General features: G+C 37.8%; 9 protein-coding genes across 9 annotated transcripts; 5 read left to right on the top strand and 4 right to left on the bottom strand.

Moving 5' to 3' along the window:
- Positions 1-1,172: 1,172 nt before the first annotated feature.
- On the top strand, positions 1,173-2,092 carry BDF20DRAFT_811128 (chromatin assembly factor 1 subunit A-domain-containing protein; the record flags this gene model as incomplete). The annotated part of the gene is made up of 2 exons (XM_053076658.1): positions 1,173-1,856; positions 1,928-2,092. The coding sequence occupies 2 exons, from the start codon at positions 1,173-1,175 to the stop codon at positions 2,090-2,092; spliced, it is 849 nt and encodes a 282-aa protein (XP_052941444.1).
- Positions 2,093-3,281: 1,189 nt separating this feature from the next.
- On the bottom strand, positions 3,282-8,848 carry BDF20DRAFT_909853 (uncharacterized protein; the record flags this gene model as incomplete). The annotated part of the gene is made up of 13 exons (XM_053083640.1): positions 3,282-3,613; positions 3,682-3,841; positions 3,944-4,387; positions 4,474-4,557; positions 4,629-4,697; positions 4,764-4,850; positions 4,931-5,151; positions 5,252-5,929; positions 5,998-6,099; positions 6,184-6,273; positions 6,361-7,160; positions 7,244-8,571; positions 8,672-8,848. 13 exons carry the CDS (start codon positions 8,846-8,848, stop codon positions 3,282-3,284), a joined length of 4,572 nt encoding a protein of 1,523 aa, XP_052941443.1.
- A 746-nt stretch (positions 8,849-9,594) lies between these two features.
- BDF20DRAFT_832162 (uncharacterized protein) lies at positions 9,595-10,507 on the top strand (the record flags this gene model as incomplete). Its single annotated transcript, XM_053078515.1, has 2 exons — positions 9,595-9,833; positions 10,348-10,507. 2 exons carry the CDS (start codon positions 9,595-9,597, stop codon positions 10,505-10,507), a joined length of 399 nt encoding a protein of 132 aa, XP_052941442.1.
- Positions 10,508-11,561, bottom strand: BDF20DRAFT_848807 (uncharacterized protein). The gene is made up of 3 exons (XM_053079877.1): positions 11,381-11,561; positions 11,169-11,310; positions 10,508-11,089 (listed from the first exon to the last, which is right to left on the bottom strand). The coding sequence occupies exons 1-3, from the start codon at positions 11,446-11,448 to the stop codon at positions 10,970-10,972; spliced, it is 330 nt and encodes a 109-aa protein (XP_052941441.1). The 5' UTR covers positions 11,449-11,561; the 3' UTR covers positions 10,508-10,969.
- BDF20DRAFT_848800 (Endonuclease/exonuclease/phosphatase) lies at positions 11,541-13,383 on the top strand. Its single transcript, XM_053079876.1, has 4 exons — positions 11,541-12,183; positions 12,244-12,487; positions 12,562-12,945; positions 13,012-13,383. The coding sequence occupies exons 1-3, from the start codon at positions 11,598-11,600 to the stop codon at positions 12,917-12,919; spliced, it is 1,188 nt and encodes a 395-aa protein (XP_052941440.1). The 5' UTR covers positions 11,541-11,597; the 3' UTR covers positions 12,920-12,945; positions 13,012-13,383.
- Positions 13,363-17,567, bottom strand: BDF20DRAFT_997898 (uncharacterized protein). The gene is made up of 4 exons (XM_053085447.1): positions 16,942-17,567; positions 16,791-16,882; positions 16,658-16,726; positions 13,363-16,578 (listed from the first exon to the last, which is right to left on the bottom strand). Exons 1-4 carry the CDS (start codon positions 17,452-17,454, stop codon positions 13,509-13,511), a joined length of 3,744 nt encoding a protein of 1,247 aa, XP_052941439.1. The 5' UTR covers positions 17,455-17,567; the 3' UTR covers positions 13,363-13,508.
- Positions 17,568-18,071: 504 nt separating this feature from the next.
- BDF20DRAFT_92482 (thioredoxin-like protein) lies at positions 18,072-19,429 on the bottom strand. The gene is made up of 7 exons (XM_053084693.1): positions 19,242-19,429; positions 18,995-19,130; positions 18,899-18,916; positions 18,758-18,815; positions 18,595-18,663; positions 18,482-18,509; positions 18,072-18,418 (listed from the first exon to the last, which is right to left on the bottom strand). The coding sequence occupies exons 1-7, from the start codon at positions 19,314-19,316 to the stop codon at positions 18,305-18,307; spliced, it is 498 nt and encodes a 165-aa protein (XP_052941438.1). The 5' UTR covers positions 19,317-19,429; the 3' UTR covers positions 18,072-18,304.
- Positions 19,430-19,766: 337 nt separating this feature from the next.
- BDF20DRAFT_848787 (uncharacterized protein) lies at positions 19,767-23,108 on the top strand. The gene is made up of 8 exons (XM_053079875.1): positions 19,767-19,978; positions 20,051-21,210; positions 21,282-21,668; positions 21,738-21,815; positions 21,882-22,127; positions 22,197-22,424; positions 22,508-22,543; positions 22,610-23,108. Exons 1-8 carry the CDS (start codon positions 19,864-19,866, stop codon positions 22,937-22,939), a joined length of 2,580 nt encoding a protein of 859 aa, XP_052941437.1. The 5' UTR covers positions 19,767-19,863; the 3' UTR covers positions 22,940-23,108.
- A 1,410-nt stretch (positions 23,109-24,518) lies between these two features.
- Positions 24,519-26,403, top strand: BDF20DRAFT_848780 (ZIP zinc transporter-domain-containing protein). Its single transcript, XM_053079874.1, has 4 exons — positions 24,519-24,675; positions 24,748-25,551; positions 25,627-25,925; positions 26,021-26,403. The coding sequence occupies exons 1-4, from the start codon at positions 24,591-24,593 to the stop codon at positions 26,132-26,134; spliced, it is 1,302 nt and encodes a 433-aa protein (XP_052941436.1). The 5' UTR covers positions 24,519-24,590; the 3' UTR covers positions 26,135-26,403.
- Positions 26,404-26,578: the final 175 nt, after the last annotated feature.

The following is a 26,578-nucleotide window of genomic DNA, read 5'->3' as shown; positions in this document are numbered from 1 at the left end:
CTGTTTTATCATGCGAGAAATATCAATCACTAATGAGACTCTCAATGACAGTTGCAAGCAGATTTCATACAGCTATAGAAAAAGTGATACATCAGCTAGCCTATAAATGTATATATGGTTTGATACCAGATATCTTTGCAAAACTACTGGCAGACCAGCAACATCAACATCAACATCAACAACAACAACATACAATGCCCCCCAAAGTAAAAATCAAAAAAACAAAATAGAGAGGAAAATAGACATTCGTAAATACACACGCAAACTCACGCAAATAATTTACCATTTGCATTATACTGTTATAGCACCTATGCATATCTCGTTGGGAAGTGCATAATATCGACTACTTTCCCTCTGACATGCAACATGCTGTTACTGCCAGAAGACATTTAAGGCAAATGATGACGGATTCAATAATTCAATATATCTCTGCATTACCAGAAGAGTCACAAAGGAATCTCTTATTCCGTCCATTGGCAACAACAAAGAAGCAACGTCATAGTCGACAGATGACGGAGCAACAGCACCCTCAACAACAGTTGCAGGAAATGACGCAAACGATACATGTTGAAACAGAAGAGGAAAAAGAAAAACGCCTGAAGAAAGAGGAGGAAAAAAGAAAGAAAGATGAAGAAAAGCGTCAGCGGGAAGAAGAGAAACGACGTAGAGAAGAAGAAAAGCGAAAAAAAGAAGAAGAAAAGCGAAAAAAGGAGCAATCCCAATTACGTCTTACTTCATTGTTTGCGAAACAAATGTCTGCTGCTGCTACTGCAACTTCTACTTCCACGCTATCATCATCATCGTCTGCTTCTATATACACCAGCACAACAATGTCTTCAACTGAAGCTCTACAACAAGAACAACAGAAAAGATTATTGGAGTCTAGTAAACCTACTTTATTCCCGCCTTTTTATATAAAGGAAAATGTCAAGATGGCCAACCCTTATTGTTTGATGAACAATGACCTCCCCAATACCAATGCTACTGTTTGTACAACAACACAAGAGGATTTTAAAGAAACAATTCTCTCATCATCCTTTTCCAATTCTACTAAGAATGACTTGAAGAAAGACTTTTTATCGCACCTATCATCTGAATCCAAGCAAAAAAGAGGCGTCATCAACACACAAATTGATATTCGTACTCTCTTATTACCCGGTTCAGCGGATATAATGTCTATTCCTAATGTACGTCTTATTCTGAAAATGAAATTACTGCAATTTGATGAAGATGTCCGACCGGCCTATTACGGTACATGGACAAACAAGAAGAGTAATATAATCACGCATAAGCAGCCATTAGCAAAGGATGCCGCTTTATTCGATTACGATGCGGACAGTGAAGCGGAATGGGAGCCTGAAGACGATGAAGGCGAGGATATTCATAGTGCAGATGAGCAGGATGATTTTGAGGATAGTGATATGATGGACCCTGAAGACACCGGTTGGCTTGTACCAGAAGGATATTTATCTGATAGCGAAGGTGTGAATGATGAAGATGAGGAAGAAATCGAAAATAGAAAAATGAAGTATCAGAATGGAGGACATGGTATCTCTCAAAGAAAGTCAACTCGACCTACCATCCAAAAAATTGTGTTGGGCCCCTTTTTTGAAGGAGAGGAAGAGAATCATAATACAGTCGAATATGAAGCTTTCAAAGTCTATGAGACGCAGTTATTTATTGACATACCAAGGGAGGGATACGACCCATTCTATAAAGAGCCTTCTACTAGCAATGCTACCGCTGTTGTTTCAGCAATAGCAGGCGACATGGATAATGGACAAAGCACCTCAGCAACAACAAATCCTTCAAGCAAAGTGGAATTTACCGATGTACATAAACATGCCTTAATTAGTGTAAGCTAACATACTGTAAACTACATTTTATTACTTCCGGTATCATAACAATTTGCAAATTATACATTTAGGTTATTATTGAGAAACCAACAGAGTCGATACCAAATTTGATCCAAGAGGCCAAAGCTAATTCTGTACTAAAAGATGTTTCTAAAAGGCAACTGGAAATGAATATCAAGAATATTGCTGTGAAGGAAAAACGAGGATCAGACAAAGTAAACTATATAAATTTATAGAGAGCTCTCTTGTCAACAGTTACTCATATTATTTTATTCCTTTAATAGAAACCGTCTTGGTATATCAAAGAAACTACTTCTTAATGCACTTTATATTGTACACATTTTACCTCGGCTTGGCATATCTTTAGCAGTAATAAACCTCATTTACTTTTCTAGCTATTTTCATTCTCAAAGCTTTGCCCACAGCAAAGTGTGAATTATACTGTAGTTTTTTTTTTGTTTTTTTTTTTCTTGTTTAATGGGAATGCACACTCCGGTTTATTTGTAGTCCTTCAAGTGTCGTACTGAGGAAGGAAAAGACTAGCGGGAAAAGAACGTTGAAAAGACAAATAAAAAGTTAGAAAAAGGTCTTTTGTCTTTTCTGTAAATAAACGGAATCCACAATCCTAGTTAAGTAACGGATTCAAATACGGTGGGGGAAGGATGAAGGTATTTCTAAGAATAAACCCCAATGAGGCTTGCCATAAATGAAGTAGCATGCAAAGAAAAAAATTGAGCGTTCGATGAAGTATGAAACGGAGAAGATGATAAGCGGCAAAGCGTAAAGTGCGACGGTATGTAGTTGAAAAGTTTAGAATAAGGTGTTGGCACATAAGGTTGATGTAGCCATCGAGAATTTAGGTACAAACCTGCAGTTTGAAAGGACAACCAAAGAGGAGATAAGTTGATGTTACGGCATGGTTTTGATGATGGCTGGGACAAACGCAATAGAGCAGGTGAGAAACTTGACGTGGAAGGGGACGGTGTAGCAATGCTCTGGTAGGATGTTGGATGGATAGTAGACGAGTAAGACTATGAAGGCATTATTCTTGACAAGACAGACGAACAAGCAGATTGAGGATCTATAACTTTTATTGTGAGATCTTCGAAGCTGTTAAAAGGTACTGAGGCCGTCCTTCCTTGCAGTCTCATACATTTTGCAGTAAAAGTTTTCTCATATCTCATTTACGATGGTTGATCGATCCTTCAAATTGAAATTCTAAAAAATTGAAAAATTATTTTTATTATATTGCCATGAATCATACTTATACTTTATTGAGCATCGTTTATCGTATGAATTATATAAAACTGTTACAAGAATAGAAACCCATAGGCAAGAACTATAATACAATGTAGAACTACAATATTTTCAATTAGATATCAATATTACTGTATATTGGCCCTTAACTTTCAATTTCAGCCCTTGTTAATGACTCTGAGAGAATTCTTCAGAGTTCTCTTTTGCCGTTTCAAGAATCTCATTAGCAGCAGATACTGACAGTTCGCCTTCCTCAAGAGACTTCGAAGAATTTGAAGAATCCAATACTCTTAGTGAATCATCTGATTTTAAGTTTTTTAGCAGATCAACAGCTGAAATACTTGTTACATGATCCTCTACTTCGTTTACAGCTACCACTGCTTCATTTTTATGCTTTCTACTGCTTCTCCTGTTGGAGCGAACTTCGATCTCTCCAGCCCTTAATTTCTCTATCAGGTTATCCATCATACAGCGATCATCTTCTCCCTTTTTATCAGAATCTACATGATTCAAGAAAATTTGTTCAGATGGAATTGCTAGTATGACTTATCTTCTTAGTATGCTATACCTGTACTGATTCCTTGGACAGAACCTCTCTTTTCATTCAATGCTGCTGCGGCCTTTTCTTTCTTCAACTTCATACGCTCCTGTCTTTCATTTTCCTCACGTCTTCGTTTTTCCTCGCGTTCTTGTTTTAGTGCCATTTTTTCTTCTGCTTTGCTGGCCTCCTAAAAAAGAAAAGAAAAGAAAAAAAGAAGTCGAACTTAATAATACGTAGATTAGGATGCTAAAGGTTAGCAAGCTGGCTAAGACTCTTAGATTCATCTTACTCTCCAGGATACGACGAATCGAGCAAATGTACCAAAGAAATCATCTGGTCTCATCACTTTAGGGTTTTCACCGTAATAACTCATTACATCCTTCCAACTAGCATCCATATTGATGTATAGAGTTTGCAAATCCTCAAATCTTGTTGAAGCCTTATCTCGATATTCAGTCATAACAATACGGAAACGGTCATGTTCCTCGTCCAATTCAATATCTTCCGGCTGCCACTTAGTTCCCAGCTCCAAGTCGAGCTCTTTTAAACCTTTTCTAAGCTCAGTATATTGCTGAACCATATCATTGAGGCTGGCCATAATGCGGGAGGCGTGCTCTATATCCTTCAGATCATCCAAAAAGGCCAGTAAATGTGGGAATTGTCGGCGAGTGACACCAGTGACAACGTGAAGTAGGGTTATCGAAGTTATGTTTGATGCTTTCGTATCAACCAGCTGTGTTAACATTAAGACCATTTAATTTAGTCTCAATGCATACTGAATAAAGAAATCAATTTTGCGCTTTTCTGTTGGAGTATTACCTTATTGATACTAGAGATACGCATACCAAATGCCCCGCCTTGTAAACTGGAAGCGTTCATGAAGTTACCAAGCAATAAGATCACCTAATAAAAAAACAAAACAGAGTAGATGTTAAAGGGTAATGATTTAACCTGATGCAGATAATTCTACTTACACCGAGTAGATTCTTTAGGCTTTTCGAGTTTTTCAAAGCATCTGACACGTTTAAAATCACCGTCATATTCTGCCAGCATAGAATATGAGTTAACAACTCAATTATCGGTTTCCTAATTTCGTACAACAACTATACCTTTTCCAAATGTTCAAATTTCTCCCAGAACTGAACTCTAAAAAGCATGTATTGTATACGTGCCTCGTAACGATACATTCTGTACATCTATACAACCACGAAGAAGATTGAAACGAGTACGTTGTAATCAGCTTATGACAGCGAGTAAATCAAAAAAAAAAGTTTACCTCAATGGTAAATTGTTCTGGTATATCCAATTCTTCGCAAGCCTCTGGCGTTTCTTTTAAATATTTTTCCATCAGCTTTAAATCATCACCTTTACTTGGTATGAACGCTAGTAAATTGCTCAAAAATATCTCTGTACAAAGCTCATCATTCATACGCATTATATCTGATCGTACGGAAGCAAAGTTGGGGTAAGTTTTCACCCTAGGCAAAACAGCCAAATCTATATAATTATATCAATTAGTTAGATTTCATAAGAGTTCATTCACAAATACATGCTTGCTGGAAGCTAAAACAATCGTGTCAATTATGAACACACTTACTGATATTTTTAGATTTTTCTTTACTGAGAAATTTAATGGCATCCTTCTTTTCTTCGATCTTGACCTTCATCTTCTTTTCAAAAAACTTGTTTTCTTTAGCAGGGAAAAGATCTTCAATTTTGGCAAAAACACCGTATTTATCCAATGCATCTTCCAAATCATTCTCATTCACATCTTCGAGTTTCCATATAGTATTGTCAACAAGACGTGCATCCAATTTTTGCCATTGTAAGTTCTTTAATTTAATTTGGGGATAGTGACGAATTTCTTTACGAACAGGCCCTAAAGGTACAGGAGGAGCTGTGGGTCCTTTGACACCACCAGGTGGAGGGGGTGGAGGGGGTGGAGGAATGCCTGAGACACTTGAACCTGATGTTGGAGGAGGGGGTGGAGGAGGAGGAGGAGGAGGGGGAGCACCTATGACACTTGAACCTGATGGTGGAGGAGGGGGAGGAGGAGGAGGAGGAACACCTATAACATTTGAACCTGATGGTGGTGGAGGAGGAGGAGGAGGAGGAGGAGGAGGAACACCTGTGACATTTGAACCTGATGGTGGTGGAGGTGGTGGAGGAGGAGGAGGAGGAGGAGGAACACCTGTGACATTTGAACCTGAGGGTGGAGGAGGCGGAGGAGGCGGAGGAGGGGGAGGAGAAGGTGCTGTAATTGTACCCCCAGAAGCTATAAATATAAGTTTCAAATCAATAATGCGGATGAAATAAGTCTTTCACATTTGCTTAATTATATACCTAGCGGAGGTGGTGGCGGCGGTGGTGGCGGTGGCGGTAAAGCGGCGGTATTTGATACATCTGCTTGATCAATGGTCGAGGCATTTGGCGTTTCATCTGCTTCTAGATCAAGGATTACACGTCAGTTCCTACAGTAAGACCATGCTCAAGGTACCCCTGATTGGGAATATTCAAACAATTACTTACTAGGAGTGGGTCGACTTGAAGCCTCGTTTCTATCCATCAGGGAAGTTGGATGAGATGATATTGATGAAGCTTTCCTGCTGACTTCATTTTCTACATTTTACGATGAAAAGAAAGACGAAAATATCAGTTCTATCTCATTTATATAATTAAAATGTGAAAACAATGTCGAGCTACTACCATTGTCTGTATCTGCGTTATAATTGGGAGGATAGCTGTGCTGCGAACGTTTATCAACAAGTTGATATTGTGGATTGTACTGTTGCTGAGAACCAGGTAAAAACGACATCGCTGGTCCTGAACCGGGTATAATGAATCCTCCTGGGCCTATATTTGTAGTAGTCATGAAATTATTATTGTGAATAGCTTCCGCGTGAGGGTATTGTGATGGTAGGTGCTGCTGTGATGCGATTGATGAAAATAAGGGGGTAGCATGAGATGAAGTTTTCTTTGTACTAGCAAGCTTCCAATCTTCACCCACAACAATAGAAGATGAGGATGAAGAAGATATTGATGATATTGTTGTAGTCGTCGGAGCGATCGGAGCGACAGGCATCAATGTATCATCAATATAACCTGAGGCATTGATAAAATTCTCTAATTGCTCTGTCTTCTCTTTTAAACGTTGCTGTAACATAGTAATGGTTTTATTAGATTGCTGTTGTAAAGCTCTCAAAGCAATATTTTCCATTTTGTAATTTCGTTGAGGGCCCTGCAGGTCATGATTAGTTGGCTTTTTCAATGTTTCAATCTGTTCTTTTAAATCTTTATTTTCTGCACCCAACTTTATGGCTAATTCACGATCTTCTTCAGCAGATCGAGCAAGCTCCTGCAAGCGTTCTAGCTCATTAAAACGACCCACCATAGCATTGACTGATATTCCAAACGCAGCAGAACCTAATTCTTCAGCTGTGACACCTTCTCTACGGTCCATAACTATATTCGCCACAACATTGCTGATAGCTTGATGATATTGAGTCCTATAAACAAGATATCGTGATTACTATTACGATGTAAATACAGAAAACATTATCTGTCTCGCAGATAACAGAAACAAACTTACTTTCTATCAGGATTACCCTTTATTAAAAGCATGCTTTTGAACGTCTGCAATAAAAAGCTGTGTGCGTTTGGCGCATCGGCAATACTTTCAAGGATTAGGTCGAGCAATTCATTTGGTTCCGAAATATCACTGTACATTGACAGCTCGTCACCAAAAGCTTCATCCAAATCACTGTCAGCTCTCTTTCGATACTTCTCCATTTGATCATAGAGTTTCGCATCGTCTAATAACTCCAATTTTCTGAATATTCGTTCTAATCCGGAAGTTTTGAGTTGGCTTCGAATGTATATTCTGTCAGTGACTTCAGTTGGAATATAAGAGATAGCATTAATCAAACCGATATAAGACATACAATATTCCACTAGATGGCTATCAGGTGGAACATAAACATTTAGTTTATGGTATTTATCGGTTGAGTAAGCTCTTCCTGTCCTATGGCTTCCATCTAAGGAATGCTCAAAATCCTTCAACCAAGAATCAAAAATGCCGAGATCTTTTCTATGTTGTCTAAGTAGTTCGAAACCTTCCATCACAATATTATTTCCTAAGGGCACATCGCAGTGACATAAATAGAGCAGTATATCGCAAATCGTTCTCCTGGATTGCCATTGAGGGCAAATGATAGAGAATACAAAAGAGTGTATATATTCGGGATTTAAGATGGCTTCACGGGCACCCCATCTAGCGTTCAGCAATACCTTGATACATTTGATAAGCCCATATTCTAATTCCAAGTTCTGTCCCTTTCGTTCCGAATCAGGCTTTTTGTTGAGATAAGAAAGCCCTTTTGAAATCACTTTCAGCCCTTTCAAATCAGTGAATCGAATAACCCAATCCAAAGGCCGAGTACGCAGACTAACTGCCAAGTTATCGGCCAAAGTAGGCGTTACTGCTCGCAAATCAGGTTCCATAAACTTTCGAATGAAATATTCCGGTGTATTCCTATCACTGGCAGATAATCCTTCGTAGGCAACTGATATAGAAGGAATGGAAATATCATTGGTAGATATAGAATGAGGCTGAATGGCTTCTGAAACACGACGACCAACAGGTGCTAAATGTGAGCTTTTGTTTGTATGACGCTCTACCGCTCTCGCTGTCGAATCTCTCGTTGCTGTCCACATTTCGCCGGCTAATTCTGTTAATACAGTCATCAAAGGCTGTTGTTGTTCGTCATATTGTGGAAGATTATAATCAATAATACCTGGTTTTCGACCAGAAACAACTTGTTCTGCTTTTCGATCCTGGACAATCATGGCCCATTTTGTTTTGTAATCTAACGTTGCTTTCAAAGGTTTCTTTTTCTCTTCATTTAAGCCCCTTCGACTCTAAGCAAAGAAAGAAGTAAAGTATAAGGGCTGTTCAGTTATCATACTTTCACCAAAGATGAAGCATATTGTTCGGCATATATATCTTTCCATCACATACGAGCATTTGATCGAAAAGCTCATCTATTTGTTCGTCCGAATTAGGCATTGGTTCTTCAACATCATTTGCTCCATGACTCCTTCTCGACGAACTATCCATGGAAGAACGAGGAGAGGTTGCTCCCGGATGTCCGCCATAACCTTTCCTTTTTCTGAAAGAACCAAAAAAATCTGACATGAAAAAGAAAAGAGAGGAGGGTTTTGCAGGATTGTTACAACGATTTGCGCAAAGTAAAGATAAAGGTACTTGATCAAAGCGCGGGGTTGTTTTTCACTGAAGCTTTTTTTTCTGTGGTTAAAATAAAATTCCGGTTAAGTTGCAGTTTCAAGTCGTAGCAGATCAGCAATACATGATTGGACAGTTTAAAAATAGCTATGAATTTGGTGAAATTGATTGTGGATTAAAATATTCCGTCTATATCGGGACAATTGTAAATTCTTTGAAGGTTTTGAGACCATACATTGTCAGGAAACTTCTTAATCATCTATACGCTTCTAAACGATAACGTACTATTCGATTGATAGAGGAACAGGCTGTGTTGTACTACTACGTAACTTGTTCAGAACAAGCTGTCTTTGCTTTCAGGTAGTCATCGTATGATCGTCTGGAATTAATTACATACATTTCTCTTAAATGCCATAAAAACCGGGCAGCGAGCTGTATTCTATCTAAATTATTCATATTTCTGTATTCTCATTGACTGTTCCGCATCTCTCTTCATTTATAAGTTTATCACTTTTTTTTCCGTTTTCTGTAAAGTATTTTAACTATAAAAATGTTTGCCTCTCCCAAAAGTTTATGTGATTACGCCTTCTCGAGAAGCTAAGAGACATCTCAAAGCAAAAATTCGGAAAAGAGAAAAGAGAAATTGCTGAAGGTATATCTCTGTAATATGATGTTCCGTTACTGAGTTCTGCAACTGAATGTTCCTTACGAACGGAGGAGTTTGTAACGACTGTGGAGAGGCTGGTCATAATAACAAAATAGTAACAAACGCTAGTTTTATGACGCATGTAAATCGTGTTATCATTTTGTTACTCGAAAGTAAACATATCTCTTATCATACTGGTTTCACAGCTGAAGAAAAGAAAAATGGGAGCGAGGGCGATTACGGGACAAAGGCTGCAAGGACGAGAGGGAAAAAAGAAGTAGTTGGAAGACAGTAAGAAACGAGCAGAACAAGATGTTGTTTGTTCCTCATGGGGGTAGAGCAGGCAATAGTAAGACGTCCATACTTGGTTACTTCAGTTCCAAAGAAGTACATTTTACATACCTGCTTTCATAATGCTTTATTTTAATGAAAAATCGTTTTCGCTACTTATCCTGCATTGACTGGATGATTCTGTCTGAACGTCTCGTCATTAACAGTAATATTTTAAGCATTGATGCTCCACCATTATCAACATAAGATATACTGTGGGTAGCAAAGCAGACAATACAAAAACAAACCACATTTATAATGATTTGGACAATCCATCACTTCTTCATAACCTTGCTGTAAAGGAAGTGCACTTATAGCCCTTGCTTATTGCAGCGAGCCGATAAAATGGATAAAACGAGATAAACAAGGACTATTACTGTGACTAACGCTACCATTATTAAAATGTGCTGTGTTTTTTACTTTGCTGAAACACCCACTGCTATAAGCATATTGGCCTTCATTAACTATGGTACAGACGTTATGATTTTATGCTGTGCGGTCCACTTCCTGCAGCTATCTTTTTACACGATTATCAAAAACTAACTATTCACCATCTTACTCAGATATGTTTTCTGAAAAATCACCGTTCTTCGAGCCTGCGTTTTTTTGCTGCATACTCAGAAAGAGGGAGTTAACTATAGTCCCCAATATCTATTTGACCTTATTTATGAAGGATAAACTATGATAATGAAATGCATGTCCTCTGTTAGAGAGTTGAGAGTGATGAGATCTAAGTTTTCATTATACGGAACTAAGAATAGCAATCAAATGGATGATCAAAGCAGCTGTTAACTCTTCCTTAAACTGTGCGTTCATTATTCATGATTATTTTAGTTTTCGCTCCTCCCTTTTCTGTCTGAACAAAAATCTCTGAAGTCATTGAAAAAAGTAAAATACAGCGTTCACCGGTCTTCCCATTTCAAATAACCCATTTTTATTAGATTTACCATGGTGAATTTCAGCTTCTAACCTTCGTCAATCTAAATTGCTGAAGCTTTCTCTTCAATATAAGCAGAAAAGCGTTTACGACTATTAAAACCTTTATTCTTATCGCTTTAACAAATAACAGCAGTGGTATATAACGAGAACTTCTAATGTTAGCCTGGACCGACTTTAGGGATGTCGTGATGCTCGCTTAAGTTTTCTAGCTTTTGGTTGAATTCTTGTACCCTGTCTTTATGTGATTTAGTAGCTGCCTTATAAACTCTCTCCATTTGCTAATTTAGCCGATAAAATTGAATCAGTCCAAGCAAATTCTACAACAGTTATGAATGACTATCGAACAAATAAACCTACTCTTCGTCGTTGTGTTTCTTCAAATTTACGCTCGGCTTCAGTTTTTTCGACTTCTTGATATACCGTTTTGAACTCTTCAGAGCCCTCACGCAGAGCTTTTTCTAATTTCTCTTTACTTGATTTTGACTTCTTCTTCTTTTTCCTTAAAGTAAAATAAAATGCGTGTTAATGCAGTATTCATCAATAGTGAAAAGACAAAGGCAGATATTTACTTTACAGAGGAATCGCCTCCTTTGAACTTGAGCGATCCCTTTTTGACTTGCCCGTATGCTGATGACATACGATCAAAGAGTTTTGAAAAACAAGAGAAAACCAGACTGAAAGGATCTGACGTTTCTAGTTTATATTTTTTGAGAAAAAAAAAAATCCGACTTTTTTTTTTTTTTTTTTTTTCTTTGCCCACATTGATAAAGAGGTCTTTTTTTTTATATGAAGGCTCTTCGTATTTCCCGTCGTTTTCTTCACAACTGTAGTAGAATATTTCATCCTGTACCTCTATTTCAACAGACAAAAAATCGTTTCCCCTCAACCTATTCATACATACCGCTGCTAAAACTATATACCACCGTATTGATGCCTGTCAAAAGAACACGTTCTGCTGTTACTGCAGAAGTAGAAACCTCAACAACAGTAAACTCAACAGCAATAGCAGCAAACGGCGAACAAGCCACTGAGGTCACCATCCATGAAGAACGGGGTATGACAAAAAAAGTCAAGACCACCTCTTCAAAAAAGAAAGCATGGGAACCATTTGATCCCTCTCTACCCACAAACACGACATTTCCTGAGAAGTTTCAGATCCCACCTAAATCTAAGGGCACTTTCAAAATAGTCTCGTATAACGTAGCTGGGCTCAATGCTTGTATTAGAAAGGGATTCAATAAGTATATTGATGCTGAAGATGCAGATATTGTTTGTATTCAAGAGCACAAAGTAAATGCACCTCATTCTACTGCAGTTAATGATTCTGTTTATAAGTATCGATATTGGTCGTTTGATGAGAAAAAAGGATATGGTAAGAATAACCATAAGTGTAAGTGATTTTATAGAAAGAAAGCTTACCATCCCCTTGCAGCTGGTGTTGCGGTATTTTCCAAATATAAACCTGAAAAAGTTGAATATGGTATACCAGGATTCGAAAAAACAACAAAGGGTCGTGTAGTATCATTGACGTTTCCAAACTTTACTCTCATTAACTGTTATTCGCCTAATGCGGGTGATAAGCTCAAAAACCTCGACATCAAGCAGCGATTTGATAAAGAAATAGAGCGATATATTCGATCATTACAGAAGGAACAAAAATCAGTCATATGGACAGGGTAAGTGAGGATAGTTATAAATACAATTTTGGAGATGTTAATGGCATCTTTTTTTTTACGCATTTTTTGTATAGTGATTTGAATGTAGCCCATACACCAGATGATTTAGCACGCCCAGAAACAAATCAACGCTCAGCGGGTTTTACTAAAGAAGAACGCGACGATTTTACAAAGATTCTTAGCTCTACATCTGACAATCTGCCTGGACTCATCGATACGTGGCGACATCTTCATCCTGAACAAAAAGGTCATTATACTTATTATGGATATCGTTTTAATTGTCGTAGCAAATTGATAGGCTGGCGACTTGATTACTTCACGGTAACACCAGAATTGATGGACAAAGTAGTTTCAAGTGATATTCGACACGAAGGTTGGGGCGCAAGTGATCATGTTCCTTTAGTACTGACATTGAAAGATATCAAACTTTGAAGGGATGAGACATGATGTCTATACATGTCTGTACTTTATTAACAATAAGACTAATGTAAGATCATAATTTTATAACACATATACTCTATTAGTTATCGTACTGGAAGCGAGCCGTTTATACACTTACAAACAAGGTTGAAGTCAACCCCCACATTGATTTTCACCATTGCTATAACGACCCTTTCTTACTTCCAAAGATTCAGAATAAAACTTTAATCGAAACCATTGAAATGTATTCAAAATAACAGCACTTAAGGTTATCAGGAACAAAAAAATGCGAGACGAACAGAATAGTGAAGCGTTTGTTCGTTGAATGAAATAAGCATGATTACAAAGCTCATACTTCGTTATGCTTTGCTAATTTATTAATTATTCCTCATCTTTTCTTATTTCACGTGCTTACTCTAAACTTTACAAGTTTATTTGCTTATTACTCGTCATGCCACCCATACAAAATAACTGTGATTTTCTGATTTTATTTTACATGGATATTGGGAATCACATTTAATAAACAATATTTACAATAAATTTCGCAATTAATAAATAGTGGGAAAGGTAATCTATGAAGTATATAATTTGTATGCACAACTTAAAAATCAAGAATGAAATGGTAAACTTGACGTCCAGCTGACCGTGTAATAATTCTGCGCGATTGGCATGTGTTGCTTTTGCTACTGTTCGTGGACGTATCGGTAATAGCCTTCATTGTACGCTTCTTTACAGAAGTGATAAAAGGGCCATGCCGCTGTTGATGTTGGTTCATATTAGTTGTTGAAACGATATACAGATTTGACAATAGTTTCACTAATTTCAATGGCAAACTAGAAGTGTACTGTTGAACAACTCCTAAACGAGGGAGAATAAAGTAGTTTTTGATCGTTCTGGGTATTTTTGTTATCCTTCTTTTCTTTGAAATTTGTTCTTGCTGTTGCTTTTTGCTCTTGAAAAGATCCACAACAGATAGATGTCCCCCTTCTACAGCTAAATGTTCTGCTGTTTTACCGGAACGGTTCACAATGTGTAGATTAGTATAATCAATTAAAAATTTAACTATTTCTACATTTCCAGACCAGCTTGCAAAATGTAAAGCTGTGAAACCATTCAGATCCACTTGATTAACATTACAATTCAGTTGGCTCACTAATATTCTTACTAATTGTCCGTAGTTGCATAGAGTAGCCAGATGTAACAAGCTATGGCCGTATTGATTGGTTAAGGATAGATGCTGTGGTTGACAATGGTAGTGTTGATGTAGAGCTATCAAACTGGCTATAACGTGTTCCTCTAATTTCGATAAATAAAAAGAACGAGCATTTTCATAAATTGCTGCCATTGCCATGCGCGTCAATTCAAAAGTTGCAGTATGTGATTGACGGGTTGCTGAGCTGTTCTTCAGACTAGCATGTTTACCGTTGTTATTATTGCTGTTATTGTTATTGCTATCTCCCCCTTGCACTATTCTCATAGCAATTTGTCGTGCATTTTCCACTTTCCCCATCGTTTTCAATCCAACTACTTGCAGTGCCAATTCCATTAACGCTCTATCACTCTCATCAAAATACGTAAACAATACTACATCTTGCCCTCCTTTCTCGAGCATTAATGGGTGCTCTTTGAATGACACTACGACTGGACCAGCAGTAGATGTAGGTGGCAAGATGCACAGTAGTGTATTGGCACTCCAGCAATGTGTGGGGATGGCGGGGTTTTCCCCAAATAGGCAAGTAAGACCTTCATAAAAATTGGACCCCAAAACGGTGACTTCTGCTCCTCCATAGATGGGGCCCTCTGAGGGAATAAGGCGGTGCAACTTAGGCAAGTGGGGGTTTTGTTTAGTATCCATGGCGTTACGTTCGGCTAGTTTTGTGTAGATATTGTTTGAAAATTGCTGCTGTTGCTGTTGCTGAGATAATTGGGGCGCTAACACCAAATCAGTAGCCGATGCGGTAGTTGTAGAAGAAGACGCCGGTTGATTAACACGCACGAGTTTCTGCTGATGGCTGCTATCTTGACCAAATTGAGATGATAATTGTTCTTGATGCTGCTGCTGCTGGTATAGTAGGTTAATTGCAGGTTGAAATTGCTGAGAATGTTGATTATCGGTAGTTCCTAACATGGTCAATTCTTGGGAGTTTAAAAAATCGAACATGCCCATATGTTCCGAAGTATTTTTACAAGATTCGAATGGTGAGGTCGTAGCACACATGTTTTGTTGCTGTGAGTGTGATTGTAACTGAGACGAGAATTGATTGCTATTGTTATTACTATTAGTAGTCATAGATGGCTGATGATATAATTGACTTTGGGTTGATAGAAAACCATTATTATTCGCATCAGATGCTGAAGAACGCATAAATATTTCCAAGTTAGTTGCGTCCATTCCTATTCCAGCTTGAGGTGTATGGGCATTCATATTTGTATTCATGATATTAACATTACGGTCAGATATGCTGAGCATCTCAGAGAGTTGATCGGTATCTGGCAAAAACTTAGTGTTTTGGTTGACACTTGTATCCTTCTGTAAACTTCCATTATCATCAGCCGTTGAAGCCTTCGCCGCTACTTCTGCAGTTACCCTTCTCGCTGAATTACCATTACTGTTACTTTCTTCCATATTACTATTTTCATTTTGAGCCGTAGATGATGGGGTAGCTGGCGTTGATTCTATAGGACTGGAACCTCCTGAATCTGTCTCTTGCACATCTAAAATTTTTCTGTTTTTTGAAGCTAAACCAGAGCGTGCGTTTGACACAGAAGCAGCTGCGTCGCTTTCCGTTGCCGAAGCAGTGGCATTTTCCACATCAGCACGAGATCGTTTTCTTGCAGCTGCTAATTGCTGCATTTTGGAACTCTTATGATCATCTGTAATCATAATTGGCGGGGAGCGCCCTGTAGCAATCACATGGCCCAGATGATCCTTTAAAGTGAACACAATCCTGAACCCTGTCTTCTCACTATGATGGCGACAATAACATGTCACACGAGTCGGTAGGGTCGCCTCTCCTGCTTGAAATTCTACATATTCATTGCAGTTAAAGAGTAAAATACGTTTTCTCTCCTCAGCCATGACTTTTTCATCGTTGAGGTTTGGCAGTTCTGTAGCGATCAAAGCAGCAATCTTGGCTGCTGCTGCTGCGCTAGCCGTACTTCCTGATCCTCCTGATCCTCCTTCTGCAGCTGAAGACGTGGTTGAGGCAGCTTTATTAGCAGCTCTGGCAAGCTTATTATCTCTTTTTCTCTTCATGCGTTTGCATTCTCGATGAACACAACTGGGACACATAATGATTTCTGTATCAGGTTGGCCGTCACATACTACTGATGCTTCTAATGTTAAAACTTGTGAGTCGAGAAATGCAGGCACTCCATCCTCATTTAATAATTGTTGTTGCTGAGCATTAGCCGTTATATTTGGAGTACTTGTAGTGGATGTTAAGCCGCTATTGTTGTTAGATTTACTGACAGCAGTTTGATTTCTCTTCAATTTATCCTTGGAAACTAGATGCTCCGGCAGTTTAATATGTGTCCACTTATTTGTTGCTAACTCACCAGTTGCGTCGGCTACTTGTAAGCAAATTTTTATCTGTGTTTCGACTCTGGATTTGGCACCTGTATGCGGGAGACCTAGAACACGAAGATGCCAAGGTGTATCACTTTTGATACTGAAACAATATAGTCCATAAATGAGGTGTTATGAACGCAAGTCGAACGATCCTTTATCAAGAAAACAATTATACTTACATTGGAGAAGACAATAGACTTGTACAATCGTTTTCATCTTCAAACGCTTCAGGTCCGAGTAATCCTTGGCTGAAATGAGACTGTAAGTTAAAGATGAACATAATAAATAACTTGACAACCAATATTCGCCTACCCAGATTGCTGTGTTTGTGCTATAAAGTCTTCAAAGTTCAAACAATTTCTTGCCAGTATAGGGATTGCATGTAAGAGAGGGTTCGTGAATACCTATTTGGAGTGTTAAAGACGATTCATTTAACACTTAATATACATTTGTGCAAATTTACCTGTAGTAAGGAGGAGTGTCCACCTTCTTTGTGCTTTTGTTTTCCTTTTTTATTGTTATTCTTCGAGTCCGTTGCTACTGTTGTCGCAGATGTCGAGGTCGATTCCTGTTTGATAGTTGTTGAACTACTATCGGGTTCGGCTGGTTGAATGGATATTAACGGTGAAGGGTAGAAAGAGTCTCTATGTTGCGGTTGTTGTTGTTGTTGCTGCTGCTGTTGCTGCTGCTGTTGCTGCTGCTGTTGCTGCTGCTGTTGCTGCTGCTGCTGTTGCTGCTGCTGCTGTTGCTGCTGCTGCTGTTGTTGCAGGGCATGTGGATGTAGATTGTATTCGGTCGCTTGATTTAAGAACAAGTCTAAATCTTGATGATGATTCAAAATGGAATTATTGCTCTCGACGCTGTTATTGTCGGTTTGCAGAAAATTCTCAACCATTGCAGAGGTTGATTGAGACAATGCTTCTTCTTTTTTGTTCCAATCCAATAAAGATGAAGGCGAAGACGCTGGGGGTGTCATGTAGAGATCAAATATTCTTTTATAAATGCAAAATCATAGATCTTTTGCAAACTTGAATGCAGGTTCCTCTTTCTTATATATATTTTTTTTAATTCAGAAGAAGTAAAACGAAGAAAAAGAAGGAAGCTAAAAAGTTCAGGGAAAAGTGATCAGAAATCTTTCCAACAGCAGAACGTCTGAGCTTAGATTCTTTTTTAGGCAAATCAGTGATGTCGCAATCAACATTTCGCCAAAACCATAGAATTGAATTTATTCAGGAACCATAGCCAATACAATTCCAGCATATAAACGAACATTGCTGTCGAGTTTATGGTATATCATTGTTGATGTTGCAAGTTATGCATCAGTTCGTTATATAGCATATTCATTTATTATCATTACATAAAAGCTTGGTTTTTGAAGAAAAAGATGATTGTGTAAATAGGCAGCAACGCAGTAATATGACATAGATGTATTAACAGTAACACAACACATGCTCGTAAGAACTATACATATCAATGAACGATTTCTCGTCGTCTCAAATACTGTAAAGTTGCGGAGCTCCTTTTACGTAGTCGCTTTTATCTTTTCGGCTACTTAATACTGTTGTGCTTGAGCTAGTCAGTATGATCTCTTGAAAAAGCGGTTTATTTTTGCACAGTCAAAATCTCTTTGGTTGCAAGAATTTGCTTATCTGTAACGTCTCAATTTTATATGAAATGCTAGATGTATGAACCATTCCAACGTAGGAAAAATGTTTCGATTATTTCTGTCTTTGCCAATAACGGCCTTGTTTTCGCTTCAACTATCGGCTGCAAAAGAATAAAAGGACCCATGATCCATTTTGAGATATAGAGAAGAAGTTTTCCCTTTATTTCTGTTCTCGCTTTTGCAACAGGTTTTCGATATCCTTGGCAATGGTAGAGGGCTCAGTCAACGAGGAATAACGTTGAATAACATTACCTTCATGGTCAACAAGAAATTTCTATTGATTAAAGCTCGTCAGCAATTAAAGTGATGATCGACTTGGTTTCTTTACGGGTATTACCTCAAAATTCCATTTAATTCTTGTTAAACTATACAAGCAAAAGGTCAGTAGTTATTTTTCGGTATATGCTAAACTGCGATGAAAGCTTATCAGTAACTAAATGCAAGACATACCCGAGAACACCAGGCTTGGAAGTCTTCAAAAAGTGGTAAAGTGGAGCTTCATTAGGACCATTTACATCCCTAATATTCCAATAGTGAAGGGGGATTTTTTCCGCCCATCATAGACTGTTAGTAGATGATTCTCGAATTATAAAAGTTTTGCTGCAGAATTTACATTTTAGCGAGAAGAGGGAAGCTCACATCATATTTGGCTTTGCAGAAGTTTTCAATCTCTGAAAAACAAATGTAATGAATCTTCTCGTTAATACGCGCGTCCCTACGAGAATCGCTTATTTGAATGTCATGTATGTAATACCTTCCGGTGTGCCAGGCTCTATAGAACGGATTTAATAAATTGAGTAAGCGTACATTTTAATTTGAACACATGTAGCTGTACTTTATCAAGTTTTACCTTGACCCAAAAACTGATTACAAGGTGCACCAACGATCTCAAAATCTTGGTCTTTATATTTCTTATAAAGCTCTTCTAGACCACTGTATTGACGTGTAAAACCACACTTCGAAGCAACATTGACAAACAAAACAATCTAAAGTAGAAATTTGTCCATCGGAATCGTCGAGGACCAAAGGTGTAACAAGGTTGTTGGTTTTTCTTTATGCATGTCACTTTGGTTAATTACGTTTTTAAATTCTTTTACCTTTCCTCTTAGGGAGCTCAATTCCCAATCTGTGTTTTTGATAGTCTTTACAGTCAAATTGTATAAAGCCGACATATTAGTAAAGGGTTTGCAGCAAGCTGTTAAACTGCTCTCTTTATTGATGATGATTAAGCAATAAAAATTACGCGGTTCCTTCGTAAAGCCTAAAAAAATTAAAAGGGAACAGCTGAAAGGAGTTTAAACTTCCTTTCATAGTCAGAAAATGGCAATTGCTTCATACAGAAAAAAATTTAAAATGCAGTTATTATAGAGGATGATCGCTTTTGCGCAACGACAGAAAATCATTGAGCCTCTATTCTAAGCAATAGAAGTAAGTTTGAGCTTACTGGTTTGGTAAACCACGGTCTGGTATTGATCGTTTTTGAGCAAATGAGAGCTGCCTTAAAAAGTGGGGGAAGAATGGAAAAGAATGACTTTCCAAAAAAGGTTAAACCACGATTGTATGAAAACAGCATAAACTTTTGTTACTCCTGAAAACGAAAATTTTCCATTCATCCTTTTCTCTCTTCTTCTAACAACCCTCAATTTCCGATAAAATATGAGCAATGATCAACATCTGTCGCCAGGCAGCTTGAGGGTAACATAATATTACAGCTTTGCCATGCTTCAAAAAACGCGATGCATTTACAAGTCATCTTCTCAATTTCAGATAACCATACATAATTGCTTTCTAAACGTACCTGTGAAAAAGCCTTATGTAACAATAACCTTAGGAGGTAGGAGTCAATTGAGTCATTAAATCCTCAAGTGCTTTTCAAATATAAAACTGACCTCCAGGAAAAAAAAAGACCAATACCATCGAACATCGATTTCAGAATATGCCGAAGGTGCATGGAACGAAAGCTTTGAATTGAAAGTGACCTATCATAATCAACTCTTTGACACCATTCAGCTCGACCTATACGACTCAAATATCATTTTTATGGACAAGCATATCGGGCGTTCAGAGATTCGTATAAAGCATCTTGAAGGCATGCCCGAACAATTTACTAGTTTTTATGAAGTTTTTGAAAAGAAATTATCGATAGGGGCTACATCGCAAGTCAGTCGAAGAACAATCATGACATCAGGTGTGGGCGCTATTCAGGCGGAAATAGTTTACCAATACCGTTATAGCAACAACGGTAATTTGTTAAAGCAACAACATCGTCTTCAACAGAATATTTCATTTGATTTGTCAGAAATGAATTGGTTAATTGATCAGCATAGAAGAGCCTTATCAGCCAACAGTACTATGACAACGAATAGCACTGGTTCATCTGTTGATAATGTAGACGTCGATGCAAAGGACACGAATGATAGGAAAAATTCAGAATTAATTGAAGAGTTCAATCGACATCTAGACAATCAACGGAATTATGACGACATCAAATTCAAAAAAGTAGAGGAACAAAAGACAGAAGAAGAGGATTATCCTGATAATAGCAGCAGCAGTGGTTATAACAGTTCTGACGAACCTGATAATGTAAAAGATCGGCGTGAATGTTGCAACAATGGTGTTACTCTTAATGGTGATATGAACAAAAATGACAACAATATAACGAATAAAAGACCTGTGTCGCTGACGTATTCTGTGTCACGTGCGAGTAGTACCACAACTGTCAAAGAAACTTGGAGTTCCGCTAATAACACGAGTGACCCTAATCAGAGGAATAGTCGATCCGATACCAATGAAGAAGGAGGAGGCATTTTTAAGAGTGTCTCGTCATTTTTCGGCTTTCGAGGGAATAATAGTAACGCAGAACCAAAACAACAGCAGCAGCATCTACAGTCCAGCTCTACAACATCATCGCTATACCAAGATTACAACAGTAAAAAGGAAGTTATCAAAGATCAAAATGAGGATAGCCTACGATCATTTCCAATTTTAGATGCAATCGGATCATGGACCATGGCAAAAGAGACAAGTCAGGTTTTAAGAGCCATCGGAAAACTGTTAGTTGCTTTCGTAAGTAAAAAGGATGGAAACACTTTTCCCTCTTCGTCACTCTTCGTTGCTTATGATTATTTCATTATCAGGGTCAAGGTTTTGAATTATCCAATTTCCAAATACTTATGGGATTTCATATTGTAGAAAAATTCTACAATGATCTACCAAGAAAAGAAGAAAGAACGTGGGATTTGGTTGACAATCTTGAAGAGATTGAGATGGCATCGTATATGTGGCGGTATGCTATTGCATCTTATGGATGGAAGGGACTAAATTTCATTGGTAAAGGAAATGGAATATTGTCAGATGCCGTACGAGCACAGTCGGATGCATTGTCCATTTGCGAGCATTTAGAGATACCCAAGGATGATTTACTCGCATATGAACTAAGAACGGGCGCAGCGTTTAGGCCAAGTTATTTTATAGCAAGAGACAGGAAACTAAATGCAATTGTACTTAGTATCCGTGGAACAATGGTAAGCCTCAACTGTTATGGATCTACTATGGCAAGAGACAATATTGATCTTTCATTCTGTTTACATAAGAGTACATTTGATACTATGACAGACTTAGTATGCGAATACGAGCCCTGGAAGGGTGGCATTGTGCATAAAGGAATGAAGGTAGTCAGGTATCACTTTCAATTCTTAAGAATAGTGAAGCATACTAATACAAATTTGTGCTAATAGTCTTCAGCGACATGGTTTTTTCGTCACATTGCTCCAAAATTGATAGCCTATGTCAATAAACACTCGACTCAATCGCTGTATATTGTGGGACACAGTTTGGGCGCATCTACAGGAGCAATCCTGACAATAATGTTACAGGATTACATTAATGAGTTTAGAAAAGGGAAGGATAGCAACTTTAACATATATTGTCTTGGATACGCACCAGCCTGTGGGTTAAGTCTAAATCTAGCAAACAAGTACAAGGTAATTAAACTCCTTTTAAGTTCTGAGCTTTTCTTTTGTTAAAGTGTGTGCGATAATATTATATAATAGGATCAGATACAGTCCATTGTTTTTGCTGACGATTTTGTGAGTAAACTAAGTTACGGATCCATGATGGATGTCAAAGAGCTTATCATTGCTGGAGCAGAAGCAGCGAAAACTATCGGATTCGGTCATCTGATCTGGGGCGGAGGAGTTGATCGACAACTTTGGAAAAAAGCATTTGAAAGAGTAGCAGAATGCCGAAAAAGATGCCTGGAAACATTAGCAAACCCGAGAGTAAGAAAAAAATAATCTCTTCAAACGGGTTGATTTGCGGGATGACACTCATTTAAGACTTTTTTTCCCCTTGCTTTGCTTAGTTATATGTTGCGGGAACAATATACCAGTTTTGGCTTGTAAAGTTTTATTTCGATCCATATGTCAATAACTTGGCCTCACATTTTATTTTAATTAAATGATAGGACCCTACTCCTGAAGATGAATCACGGATTGTTATAGAAAGAACGACACCAGAGCGTGTCTCCACGGAATTGATAATTCGTCGGTCTATCCTTCTTGATCACCTACCAACCAACTTCGATGTAGCATTCAGGCGAGCAATGACTTCTCTCGAGAAGGCATCTCGAAGAAAAGATGGCCGGAAAGACACGAATGCTAGTCTCGGGCGCAACGAAGACACGGAAGATAAAGGCGACAAGATATTTGAAGACCTGGCTGGTATCGGTCTCAAAAGAACAACGGAAAGAACAGCTGGTGATGGTAATGTACTTGGCGAACAAGAAAAGCGATAAGAATCGGCTGGCAGTTACAGTTGATACCATACATAACAGTTATGTCATAGACTTTTTATCCATATATATGATTCTTAAACTGTATAAAGTTGATTCCTGTTTATTTTTATGAAGCCTTGAGATTATTTCATTACTCTTATATGCCTAACAACTATGTACTGCCTTTCACAATGATGGTATAATTTATCTACTGTATTTATATTGATACGTTTTCCTGACTTTAAATGAAAGATACAGCTCCATAAGCAATTTACGTCTTGATACCAATGCTCTGTCCATCCTTTATCGCTGGCAAACATTCAAAATTCCTGTTGGTTGGCTTTCAAATAAATAACAAAGGTACGGCAAACGACATGAGAGAGCATTAACAGCCCGGTAGTATTAACATCAACCACTATAACGACGGCGATGTACATACTACTACTAATAGCACACTTAGCAGTGATTTTATAGGAGGAGAAACAGGAACATAATCTTTGATTATTACAAGTATGCCAACGTCAACCGTTTTATCTTCTTCAAAAGTAATTCAGTCTATACAGCAAACTGCGCTTTCATAATGTCACCATTTGAAGTGCTGTGATTGTTAAGAGTATGGGCTGTAAAAATAGTCAGTAACGATCCTAACCTGGTTTTATTAATATCCTACAGTTTTAAACAATCTTGTAAATCGAAATGTCTGTTATGCTGATGTCTTAATAATAGCGATGATAAGGTCAATGAAACAGAAAGGGGCAGTTCTGATGATAATTCTTGGGTAGTATCCACGGTTTTCTTTTTTCAATTTTTTTTCTGCGGTTCATCAGTTTGCTGACATCTTAGTTGCTGTCAGAGAGACAAAGTGAAGCATCTTCTTACCGAACGCAGATGACCATAAGCAGAGTTTTGAAAGTAATACAATAGACCGATCGTCATCATACGCTAAGGTTTAAGGAAGTTTATTGGTAAATGTATTAACCTTTCCTTGAAAAAATCAATCAAACAATGCTTACATAAGAAAAACTAACATCATCAAGAAGTCAGAATCTGGAAGTTTGAGCAAATCCATCAAAATACCGTTCTTACATATTGAGCTTACCCCTTAGGAACCCTTCTACACTTGAAAGACTGCATCAAACTAATAATTGTGTACAATTCATTTTATTGTTGTAATGTTTAAATTAAAGCAGATCTCAGACCTGACTCCTTTCCCGCCTCCTTTATTATGTATGTTGTATCCTTAAAAGTTGGATACTTTGACGCTTCAAATTTTACGAACCGTAACAAATTTGGAGTTGATTTCAAAACATTGCTTAGCATGCGATTTGTTCAAGACGCATATAATTTTATGGCTTTTAATTCTAATTATTACCCTCAAAATGCAATGGATAGTTGTTCAGAAAGAACCTGTTTTTCTGAAATACCCAACGTTGGCAAAGTTTGTACTCCTTCACGTGTTACAGTTAAAGGTCAGACATAGATCAAATAAACATTGGAAATTTTTCCCAATTTGACGCGCCGTCACAAAATTTCTGACCCCACTTTAGGGATCTTCGTGCTTCCTGCAAAGACCACTTTTATAAGAACAAGGTCTTTTTCTTTTTCTTTTTTATTTCAGATTCATTACATTTATCAAGCTTTTTCTCTATTTGGCTTATTTTCTACATAGTCCATGGATTCATTTATTCTAAATGATACAAATCACACGCAAGGGTGGATAGGTGTTATTATATCCTCAGCAGCTTGTATAATAGGAGGTTTGGATCATGTAATATAAATAATACAGCAGACGAGGTTGCACTAATAGACCGATCAACTACGTCGAATAGCTTCTATTGTATTTTTAGATAAGTTTTTTCATGTGTCGATTTTGGACAATCGAGCATTCATGGCTTGTTCAATGGCTTTGGCGTCTGGTGTTCTATTATTCTCGTCATTATCCATTTTGTTTCCACAAGCACAACAAAAGTTGGGTAGCAATAACGATCTTTCCTTATATACCTATTTCTTTGCAGGCGCTATTTTCACTTTACTTTTGACAAAATTGATCCATTATATGATGCCTGATGCCATTCATGCTTGTGGAAACCCTTCAGAAAGCTGTCACCATACAACTTCTGATGAAGAAAATAATAACGGTCATCATCATCATCATCATCACCACCATCACCACAAGCAGCAACAGCATTCTCCTCCTCCTCTAAACGACGATAATCGAAATCAGAACTGTTTTAATCATGGTCAACAACACATACAACAACGACAGCAATCTGTTAAGGATGAAAGACGTAAATTAAATGCTCATCGTTGTGACGTCGAATATGGCACTATACGATCCAGCGAATCACACTTCAGATTTCATCATGACGACCTTGTTCATAGCAATACTCCTACAAAGAGTCAAAAGACACATAGTAGTGATCGACTTAGTTCTTTCAGTCATCCCAGCAGCAGCTGTGAGGATAGAGAAGCAAGACATGAGAGCGATAGTACTAGTACAGTGAGTGAAAGTCCAAGTTCGCAACATCATAAACATCATGAATCTGTCGAGCAAACAGTGGAGAAAGATCCAGGTCATTATTATAGTATCGGAATACAAACAGCATTTGCTATTTGTGTGCATAAATTCCCAGGTAACAATGAGAACAAGAAGTGGAACTTGCAAAGATACATTTGACTTACCTCTACTAATGTCGACTCCTATTTAGAGGGCCTGATAATGTTCGTTTCGAGTCAAGCATCAGCTAAAGTTGGACTCAACGTGAGTATTGCTATGTCAATTCATAATTTAACGGAAGGTTTTATGATTGCATTGCCATTGTATTACGCTACGCGTTCTCGTACAACAGCCTTCATCGCAGCAGCTGTTATGGGTGGATGCAGCCAACCTTTAGGTGCCTTAATCGGATTATTCCTGGTAAAGAATATATCAAAAGAAAGCGAGAATTTGTTATTTGGCATAGTATTTGCATGTGTGAGTGGCATGATGTCTCTTATTACAATTCAGGTAATGTATATAAATCGACTGCCTTATGTAATGGCATGCAGAGCCAGGACATGAATCGAGTAGGACTGAAAATCGAATTGACTTTATCTAAATAGAGCATGCTACCTCAAGCCATAAGAGCAGACACGCATCAACGCTATGTACTTTTATTCTTTTTTATTGGCATTTTCTTGGTCGGGCTTTCTTCTATCCTAAAAGCTCTCAACTGATATCCTTTATTTGTACATACTTTTTTTTTCTCCTTTTTCTTCACTGTTTAAACCGCACTAGTAGATACGCAACTTGCTTTTTTACATGATCCGTCAAGAGACATATTAAAAAGTAAAAGAAAAGTACGTTTTTCCCTGAACTCATTATTACCAGAAGTGTACCATAGGTATTTATCAAGCTCCACGGCTGCTTGAGTAGCTTAGAGAACAATAATCGCGGTCTGTTATGAACAAGGTATAAAATATTATTGACAATCCAGAAGGATGAACACTAAAGAAATTGAAAGTGATGTATGAATAATGTCTTATGTGAAAGATTGATGGTAGCGTTTCAATCACTTTTAATGATGAGTTTAGTTTTTGGCATATTCTATCAAATGTGGGGTTGAAAGATAGTGTTCCTCAAGATTTTTCTAAATGAAGTAACCTACTGGCTGCTTCGTG

Source organism: Mycotypha africana (genome assembly GCF_025528875.1).
Source record: "Mycotypha africana strain NRRL 2978 chromosome Unknown BDF20scaffold_1, whole genome shotgun sequence".
NCBI lineage: Eukaryota > Fungi > Mucoromycota > Mucoromycetes > Mucorales > Mycotyphaceae > Mycotypha > Mycotypha africana.
Note: the sequence above shows the minus strand (reverse complement) of the source record. Positions and strands in the feature narration are given on the sequence as shown.

Coding starts and splice junctions, on each gene's coding strand:
- BDF20DRAFT_848807 (XM_053079877.1), bottom strand. CDS start 11,448: ATGTCATCAGCATACGGGCAAGTCAAAAAGGGATCGCTCAAGTTCAAA. Junction 11,311..11,380: donor GGAGGCGATTCCTCTGTAAA/GTAAATATCTGC, acceptor TTTTACTTTAAG/GAAAAAGAAGAAGAAGTCAA. Junction 11,090..11,168: donor AAGAAACACAACGACGAAGA/GTAGGTTTATTT, acceptor CGGCTAAATTAG/CAAATGGAGAGAGTTTATAA.
- BDF20DRAFT_92482 (XM_053084693.1), bottom strand. CDS start 19,316: ATGTCGGCTTTATACAATTTGACTGTAAAGACTATCAAAAACACAGAT. Junction 19,131..19,241: donor TGAGCTCCCTAAGAGGAAAG/GTAAAAGAATTT, acceptor TTTCTACTTTAG/ATTGTTTTGTTTGTCAATGT. Junction 18,419..18,481: donor GAATTAAATGGAATTTTGAG/GTAATACCCGTA, acceptor TTTAATCAATAG/AAATTTCTTGTTGACCATGA.
- BDF20DRAFT_848780 (XM_053079874.1), top strand. CDS start 24,591: ATGGATTCATTTATTCTAAATGATACAAATCACACGCAAGGGTGGATA. Junction 24,676..24,747: donor AGCAGCTTGTATAATAGGAG/GTTTGGATCATG, acceptor TACGTCGAATAG/CTTCTATTGTATTTTTAGAT. Junction 25,552..25,626: donor TTGTGTGCATAAATTCCCAG/GTAACAATGAGA, acceptor ACTCCTATTTAG/AGGGCCTGATAATGTTCGTT.
- BDF20DRAFT_848800 (XM_053079876.1), top strand. CDS start 11,598: ATGAAGGCTCTTCGTATTTCCCGTCGTTTTCTTCACAACTGTAGTAGA. Junction 12,184..12,243: donor TGATGAGAAAAAAGGATATG/GTAAGAATAACC, acceptor ATCCCCTTGCAG/CTGGTGTTGCGGTATTTTCC. Junction 12,488..12,561: donor AAATCAGTCATATGGACAGG/GTAAGTGAGGAT, acceptor TTTTTTGTATAG/TGATTTGAATGTAGCCCATA.
- BDF20DRAFT_848787 (XM_053079875.1), top strand. CDS start 19,864: ATGCTTCAAAAAACGCGATGCATTTACAAGTCATCTTCTCAATTTCAG. Junction 21,211..21,281: donor GAAAACTGTTAGTTGCTTTC/GTAAGTAAAAAG, acceptor TTTCATTATCAG/GGTCAAGGTTTTGAATTATC. Junction 22,128..22,196: donor ATCTAGCAAACAAGTACAAG/GTAATTAAACTC, acceptor ATTATATAATAG/GATCAGATACAGTCCATTGT.
- BDF20DRAFT_997898 (XM_053085447.1), bottom strand. CDS start 17,454: ATGACACCCCCAGCGTCTTCGCCTTCATCTTTATTGGATTGGAACAAA. Junction 16,883..16,941: donor GACACTCCTCCTTACTACAG/GTAAATTTGCAC, acceptor CACTCCAAATAG/GTATTCACGAACCCTCTCTT. Junction 16,579..16,657: donor AGTCTATTGTCTTCTCCAAT/GTAAGTATAATT, acceptor ATATTGTTTCAG/TATCAAAAGTGATACACCTT.